General features: G+C 37.0%; 1 protein-coding gene across 1 annotated transcript; it reads right to left on the minus strand.

Moving 5' to 3' along the window:
• Nucleotides 1–7,101: 7,101 nt before the first annotated feature.
• On the minus strand, nt 7,102–8,909 carry LOC114177068 (ribonuclease 1-like). Its single transcript, XM_028062299.1, has 4 exons — nt 8,631–8,909; nt 8,399–8,554; nt 7,599–7,797; nt 7,102–7,516 (listed from the first exon to the last, which is right to left on the minus strand). Exons 1-4 carry the CDS (start codon nt 8,730–8,732, stop codon nt 7,293–7,295), a joined length of 681 nt encoding a protein of 226 aa, XP_027918100.1. The 5' UTR covers nt 8,733–8,909; the 3' UTR covers nt 7,102–7,292.
• Nucleotides 8,910–9,306: the final 397 nt, after the last annotated feature.

Below are 9,306 nucleotides of genomic sequence, written 5' to 3' on the forward strand. Positions count from 1 at the left end.
AGGAAGCGAGATATAGCCGTGAGACGGCCAATTAGTCGTTGGACTTCCTTGATGGTGGTGGGGCTACGCATCTCGATGATGGCCGTGCATTTTTCGGGGTTAACTTCTATGCCGCGTTGGGTTAACATGAAACCGAGGAATTTACCTCGGTCGACGCCGAATACGCACTTTTCGGGGTTTAGGCAGAGGTTGTACTGGCGCAGGGCGGAGAAAACTGCCTCTAAATCTTTAGCGTGCTGATGATGGCTTGGGGACTTGACGACCATGTCATCGACGTAGACTTCGACACAGTGTCCTGTGAGGTGGCTGAAGACTTTGTCCATTAGCCGCTGGTAGGTTGCCCCAGCATTTTTTAGGCCAACGGGCATGACTCTATAGAAGTAGTTGGCATCATCTGTGATGAAGGCGGTTTTATGCATGTCTGCTGTGGCCATGGGTATTTGGTTATAACCTGAGTATGCGTCTAAAAAGCTAAGTACTTTATTTCCTGCCGCGCCGTCTACGAGGCGGTCGATGTTGGGTAGGGGGTAGGCGTCGCGTCGGCACGCTTTGTTCAGGTCTGTGTAGTCCACGCACATCCGCCATTTGCCATTGGCTTTCTTCACCAAGACAACATTAGAAAGCCAGGTGGTGTACTGTGCTTCGTCTATAAATCCTGCGCTCAGCAACTTCTCAGCCTCTACCTTGGCTGCCTGTCTGCGTTCTTCCCCAAGTTTGCATTTTTTCTGAGATACGTAGCGGGCTTCTTTGTATATTGAGAGCTTGTGGGATGCGACCTTAGGGTCTACCCCGGGGAGGTCGACGGCTGACCAGGCGAAGAGATCCGTGTTGTTTGTGAGGATGGGTGTAATTGTGGCACGCTCATCAAGATTCAAACCAGTGCCCAAGTTGATGGAATGGCCGTTGGGAAGTTCCAGGGGGGTTGTGTCCTCGACTGGTTCGAGGCGGGCATCTCGGCCTATTCTGGGGTCAAGGTCCTCGTCGGATAGGGCTATGCGGGAATTAGGTGGTCTCTCGATGTGGTTCGTCTGTTGGATTGGGAGTTGCGGCCTTAAGCTTGCCATGTAGCATTCGCGTGCCAAACGTTGGTCACAGTGGACGGTTAGGATGTCACCGGATGGTGCTGGGAACTTCATGGCCAAATGCGGGGTGGAGACGACTGCGCCAAGGGTATTGAGGGAAGGACGGCCCAGGAGTATGTTGTAGGATGTGGGTGCGTCAACTATAAGGAAGCGGATTGGGATTGTTTTTGTTTGGGTTCCTTCCCGAAAGACGGTATGGAGGTCTATGTAGCCTCGGGTGGATACTTGTTCGCCAGAAAAGCCGTATATGGGCTCATCATATGGTATCATAGCGGTGTCGGGGAGCTGTAACTTTTGGTAGGTGGTCTAGTAGAGGATGTCAACGGAGCTGCCTTGATCTACCAGGACTTTCTTAACGGCGTAATTTTCGATTTCAATTGTGATGACCATTGGGTCGTCTTGCTGGTGGTCGAGGCCATGGAAGTCGTCGTCTGTGAATACGATGGGGGGCATACGTCGTCTGTGATGGGATTGGGTGATGTGGTTGATGGATTGTATGTGGCGGAGGTGTTTCTTTCTGGCGGAAGAGGTGGAGCCTCCGCTTGCGAAGCCACCAGAGATGGTGTTAATGGTGCCTCGTAAGGGGGGTCAGCAGGGGTAATGTTGGTGTGAGCGGGCTGTGGTTGTTGGTCGTCGGGTTGGGTGGGGTGGTTATTGTGGTGGGTACCGCTTGGATGTCTTCTGTGGTCGTGTCGTGGAGGGTGGCGGGTTCGGGAGGAGGAGGCGTGGTCATCCCTGCGGATGAAGCGGCGAAAATGGCCGGCGCGTACCAGTTCTTCGATCTTATCCTGGAGCGCTTTGCACTCTTCTGTGGTATGACCGTGGTTGCAGTGGTACCGACAATACTTGGTCATGTCGGCATTAGGAGGGGTGGTTGTCTTTCGTGGTGGGGGGAGGAGGTCAGCCTGGAGGGCCTCGTCTAGGATGTGGGAGCGGGCTACTGTGAGTGGGGCGTACCTGCAGAGAACAAATAAGATAAGTTAGGCACAAGCGTCACCTTACCATGCAATCCGCTATCTCTTCAGTTGGCCTCTTCCCAGTCGATATATGTCGGCTTGGACCCAGGAGGGGTTACCTGCAGAAGAGTCTCCGAAGCTCAAGTTAGTCAAAGCTCTCAGAGAGTCAAACCAGTGATTAATGAATGCGTACCTTTAATTACTGGGGTCCACGCGTATTTATAGAGCATTAAATGACGTTTGACCATTTCATGGGCCGGGTTTTGACTTGGGTTCTAGTTTGGGCCATGAATGGGCCTGGGCCCCAAATCAGGCTCTTGAAACTTATTGAAGGCGAGGCATCGATGCTAGCTACCATTCTAGGCAAGTAGTCGGTCTCGACCGGCTACTTGCCTAGATGGCTTGTGCTGGTGGTGTTCGGGTACCAGATACTAGGTGGTTTCGATGTGTATACTGTTTACTTGGTTGAGTTTGGCTAGGTACGGTACAATAGTAATTCGTTTTGGAGTAGTATTATATTTCATATAAACATTAGATTCTATTTCATGTAAATATTAAATTGAATGAGATTTGTTTTCTAGATGTTTTTGGTAATTATATACAGGTTTGGTATGTGGTAAGAAGCATAAACGATTTTTTCATAAAAAAATAATAAATCACTTTTTATACCGGTTGAGGTCATACTTGGTGTAAAATGTGTAATTATTTATACCAGTTGGAACTATAATCGGTATAGTAAGTCATTTTTTCTTACATAACTTTCCATTTCCAAGAGGGCTTTCTATACCGGTTCTAGAAATGGTATAAAAAATAATTTTTTTATACCTGTCATGAAACCGGTGTAGAAAGATCAAACCTTCTATACCACCTGCATCTATACCGATGCTAGAACCGGTATAAAAAACCTTTTTTAACCGGTATAAAAAGCCTATTTTACACTAGTGACTGAAATAAGTCAGTGTAAAATACTTTCCAAATTCTTTATGCCATGATATGTTAACTTCGGAATATCATGTGTCCTTTCCTTTCTTTCGTTTGCTCTTTTTCTCCTGGTGGAGCTACTGCCCTCATAAATTCAACAATAAAGGAACCACAATTTATATTTGATTTTCTTTTCATGTCCAGGGTTCTTGCAAATAACTATAATTAACCTAAAGCATGTAAGAAAACAACACAGTAGTAAACAATAGCTCACACTCATCATAAGTGCTCCAAAATCCCCATCTTGAGAATGGAATCCAGTAATCTGCACATCTCTTGTGCTTGTGGATGAGAATGATCACCTGCAAGAAACTCTTCAACTTCATTATCCACCTCTATTATGCTGCATCCGGGCTTCTTTCTCATCCCTTTTTCTTCAATCCTACTCCTAACTTGTTTTGCGTCTGCTTCCCACCTAGCTTCTCTATATATATATTGTAAGTAAGAACGTGAGTACCACAGTCAGAGATCCCCATATCAAGCAGCTTTTTCCATACTCTATTCCCAACATGAATATTTTTATGAATTCTACATGCACTTAGAAGAGCACCCCAAACGTTAGCATATCTCAATGGCAGAGATAATGCCTCCAAGGGAATACCTTTATGTATTACAGGAAACATATCCAGCATCATTTAGAACACTCTGGAGAACTGTGAAAAAAACAATAATCAGAGTGTGTCCCAATGTAGGCGAGCATCAATTCTTAACAACAAAAAAGTTTTACAAACACAGTTGGTAGTTGTTCTTAAAACAGAGTAAACACCAAACCAATTAAGCAGTTTTTCAACAATTGAGAACCTGTTACTAAGATTTTAAGTCATTAATGCCAATTGACAAGATAGCAGCCCAAGTTGCCAGCAAATTCTAGTAACCGGAGGAAGGTATTATTGGTTAAATAATCCATTAATCAGCACTGAAACGTTAAAACTATTGTAGGAGGAATCATGCAACTGCAAAACCTGAAAACTGCAAATTAATAATCATCAGAATTGAATACAATAACCATTGAGTGATTGATTAATTACAGACACCGAAAACCCAACTATAACACATTATCATCTGTTACATGATCCATAAAGTAAAAGAAAAGAAAGGAAATAAGGTTTACCTATATTATCGTATAAATAACCCCAAAGAGAAAAACAACCACCAGGATTCCAAGAACACACAAACCTAGCAATATCAGATCGACCGGGTTGGATTACAAAACAAAAATGATTAAAATCAAACTGAAAAATTATTATGGGGAAATGATAAAAATTAAATATTTTTCGTCTTTTTCATGAGAACTTCATCTTGATCTTCAAAAACCTTCAATCTTCTTCTCAACACAGCTCCTAAAAGCTTTGAAAAGAAGTAATCAAAAAGGAAGAAGAAAATGAAAAACCCTAAAGAGAAAAACCACCATCAGATTCCAAGAACACACACAATCCTAGCAACATCGGAACGGATTGGCTCGCAGAAAAAAAATGATTAAAATCAAACAAAAAAAATGGAGAAATAATAAAAATGAAACATTTTTCGTCTTTTTTCTTGAGAACTTCGTCTTGATCTCTGAAAACAACCTTCGATCTTCTCTTCAACAACTCTTAAAAGCTTTGAAAAGAAGAAAACAAAGAAGAAGAAGAAAATGAGAAAAAAAAACTTTAACATGCTAAAGAAACAGATAACACAAATCAGTACGAAACACCATTTACCTTCATGGAATAAATTCCAAAAATGACCATCAGGAATAACACACTTCTCTTGAAAATAACACAAAGCAACACAGATCGAAAATGCTGCTACTACGAAGGTAAACCAAATGTTGCCACAAAGATATTAAGCCTGCCACAAAGATATTAAGCTTAAAGCTTAATGAAAATAGAAGTCCAGAACAAAGAATATTACTCCAATCAAGGAATATTACCCATAAACACGTTTTCTAGTAAAAAGAGTAGAACAAACATATTGATCTTCGCTCTCATCTTTGCTCTCCATGCAATGAAGATTTCAGGAGGAAGGTAATAGATAAACGAAACTTCTTCAAGAAATTCTCAAATCACCGTCAAGTCAATATACAGTGTTCCCTCCTTTTGCACAAATCCAGAAGCGAGAAAAATAAAATGACTTATAACCCATCATATGTTGTTCTTTAAACACAAAGCAGAATGGGGCAAAGTTGTAAAATGAAGACCACAAATAAAGAGAACGGGAAAGCATTTTTAAAAGAGGGGTAATGTACTCAAAAACCTGTAAAATGAACAGGTGTCAACCAATAAAGTTGGGTTATTTCAGTAATATCCAGAGATGTTTTTACGAAAAAAACATGTAAAATGGACAGGTGTCAACAATTAGAGTTGGGGTATTTGGATAATTTTCAGAGGTATTTATTTTCATATAGTTTAGATTTGAAATATATATTTATAAATCTATATAAATTAAATATTTTTAACATATTAAGTTTATTTAAATTATATTTTATGATAAATTTTATTTAATATTTTAAATATATCTATTTTAAATTGTTTTAAAGTTTTACATTTTAATTTATTGAATTTATTAGTTTTAAACATATTCTAACATTTTGTATAGAAATTATTAATATATAATATATTATACAAATATTTGAAATATAAATTTATAAATCCATATAAATTTATATACAATTATTTGGAATATAAATTTAAATAAAAGATAATATTAAAATTTAATGCAATAAAACATCAACATAAATAAATTTAAAATTTTAAAACAAAATTTAAATAATAATCAACGTAAATTATAAATTTAAATAAACTTAATTTTGTTAAAAATATTTAAAAAATATTAATTTTAATAAAAATATTAGTATAACATTAAAAAATTGAATGTGATCTCAATTTGGAAAATTAAATTTTGATGTAATAAATATCAACACAAATACATTTAAAATTTAAATAAATATCAATGAAAACTATAAATTTAAATAAGCTTTAAATTAATAAAATATTTTTAAAAAAATATCTTTTCTAATAAAAATATCATTATGACCTTTAAAAATTAAATGTAGTCTCAATTTGAAAATGGATAAAATTGTTCGATTTAAAAAAGTTTGGGACTGAATTAAATTAAAATAGGACCAAATTAAGATTTAAGCAATGACTTAACACATGACACGACACTCATTTGACACGTGATAAAATAATTTAAAAAAAATTAAAAGTAAAATAAAAAATAAAAAAAAGCTACAAATTGATATGTAACACATATTTAACGTTATTAGTATAATATTAAAATAAAAACTTAATTATTACACATTTTCAAAAATAGAAATCCAATTAAGATCAAGTAGACTTAAGTGAAATTTTCAAACAAATAAAAAACTAAGTATTTTAACCTTAAAAATAATATAGGTTTTCTCACTAGTTACACCAAACCCAAACCTTTTGTATAGTGTATAGTATATGAGAACGCCGCAATATACGACTTAAAGCAAGGCTCTGTCATGGAATACTACACGTTCCCATTATCTCTCTAGAGGGAGCTTGAAAATTATGATTGTTTCCCTTATAGGAATATGAAGTTAAAGTTATACAAACACTTACTTTTCCAATAAAGTTGTTAAATATTTAGTAAAAACATACTATAGGATTTCAGATAAAATATATTTGTTTTTGTTATTCCCTTTTGTTTTTATATTTTTCACGTATGCTCTGTATTACTTTCATCCATATATAATGAAAATTCATTTGCATCGAGTCCTTTTCGTTTTTTCGTTTTTTTAAGAGCAAATTAGAAAATTAGAGTGTAAACAATGAAAAAGAAGAAGAAAAGAAATAGAGATAAATATTAAAAAAATTGTCAGGATTAAATGAAAAGAAGTATTAAGTGGGATAACTTTATTTATTATTGTGAGTTGTTTTTTGATTTTTATATCATATGTATAGTATAATTTACTAGGTTGAATTTTGACATGTAAATTCATACATTAAAGAAAAAATCTGGTTATTATCCAACTGCAATTTTCTGACGCAAATTGTGATCCATTCCAACCAGCAGTATTCTATGAGAAACAAAATGAGGTCATACATTGGAGAGAGAAAATCAAAACAATAATATAATAATTAGATTTGATTAATGATTGGTATTGAATATTATAAAAGTTTAGTTGTCTGGGCAAGTCATGCATGGACTAAAAAAGCACACTTAGAATTGGGAAGAGAGAAACTATAATGCAAATATGATATATGAGCAACAGACACGAAGGGAAGCTGCACTTCAAACATAAACTGCTTCCAAGATAGAAGGGTTAGAAAGTTGGGAACTCAATTTGGGACCCACATCGACCTTTAGGGAACACAGGGCATTCGATGAAACCAGAGGCCGAAGTGTCCACGCACAAATAAACTTGGTAAAGCTGGCTGCTACGTGACGCATCTACGTTGCACTCAATGTATGGAGTATAACCAATTGCATTTTTTATAGCCCCTGTGATGCTGCTCAGACTGTAAAACCTTCCATCTGCTTCAATCCCTATTAATCCAAATGCGTATTTATCAGAAACATTGCTATGACATTGCCAAAATAATGGAGCCAGTTTTAATGTATTATATACCAGCTTTTGTAAGAGCTCCAAGGAGGTTGGCTCTCTGTTTCAGATCGAGAGCTGCTTCAAAGTAGTCATGTTGCTTAAGGAGTGACTCAGAACAAGTCCCATGTTTCTCCCATTCGTGGGCCCAGAATTGAACCCCGCTATCACTTGGGCATGCCAGAGTGGGCCAATTCCTCTGTAAATTGCTTGTCAAATCTGATATCTGTCACAGTATGTAATTTATCAGATATACAAACACGTAGCAAGACCTTTTATTAAATTATCAAGCTGGGTAGCTATAGCATCAGAGGGTGGAGCACGGAACTGAAGCATAGAAGAATATTCTTTTCTTACTCTTTTTTATACATTTTTTTTTGTTTGGTTTCATTTTTTCTTTACTAATAGAAAGACATAAAAAAGCTTAAACTTTGTATAAAGACGCGTAAAAAGAGGACAAGCTGATGTTTCTACTGCTCCAAAACAGAAAGAATAAATTATCTTGTGAGGAAACAAAAAGACAACGAATTTTTAAATGCGGCATTACTTATTTAGCTTACTGATTAAGTAATGTGCTAGGCGACATAGAAGTAATCTTGACTAAAACGAGGCAAGCAATAAGTAGAGCAATGTTTCGGTTAAAATCACCAGAAAGAAAAAAACAATTATACTATTTATCTGTGGATTGAAAATATTCCGAGCACAATATGCGGCAAGACGAACCATATTTGTAAATCAGTAAACAATAATGAGCTTGGAAACAAGAGTTTCCTGAATGTAACGCCATGAAGATAGAATCAAAGGTGCATGCAATTAGAAAGACGTACCTGTGATTGCTGAAAATGATTGTTTGAATCACAGTTAGACGGGTAAGAACCATCTTTGTTATTAGGCCAGAGACCATGAATGCCAAAATCTGCAGCGGGTTTCCCAGTGGTTGGGTAACAGCAACTGTTCTGTGTGTCACAGTAGGAGCCTGGCCACTGATAAAAACAACATCTGGGCATAAGAAAAAAGAATAATGAATGACCTTGGACAACCTTAAAGAAATAATCTAACCTGCTGAACAAAGTAGTAGAAATCAAAATCCTGGGAAGAACAGAGAATGGCCAAATGTAGAAGCACCAAAAGCTTCATGGAGATGGACCCTTTGGAACCCATGTCTGCCTCTACTTTAGCGATAAAGAGAGAAATTTTGATGTGGTTTTCTGGAGTATGATTCTTTGGATTCGTGAATTTATAGAGATGTGAAAGGGAATATGAGTAGGTGTGAAAGCTTGGATTATGAAAGATACATAACGTTCACTGCTTAACTACCTTATCATTCATATCATGGTTTACGTGCGCAACTAATTACACCGTAACAGCGACATGTCGTTTTGTTTCTTTCCATAGTCCTCACACAACTAAATACGATGTATTGGAGAAAAAAAAGTTAATGTTTATGTCGAATGGGAATGCGTGATATTTATTGATTTTTATTTGTTTTATGCATGCACCTTTGTGGGAAATGGTACTGAAAGAACGAAATCGGGTTTTTTGTTTTGTTTTTGCAAGGGATGGGTACGTAGCAATTTAGGCACTTGTACAAAAAGCCCAAAACAGAGGCAGCCGTTTAAATGATTTCACATCACACGCCGGACCAAAAAACTAGCCCCCTTTTTACATGGGACATAGGCTTATTACAAAAGTCTATCTTATACACTTCCTCGGTCACAATGGGTATTTTCCTTTG

Source organism: Vigna unguiculata, chromosome 3, assembly GCF_004118075.2.
Source record: "Vigna unguiculata cultivar IT97K-499-35 chromosome 3, ASM411807v1, whole genome shotgun sequence".
Classification (NCBI taxonomy): Eukaryota; Viridiplantae; Streptophyta; class Magnoliopsida; order Fabales; family Fabaceae; genus Vigna; species Vigna unguiculata.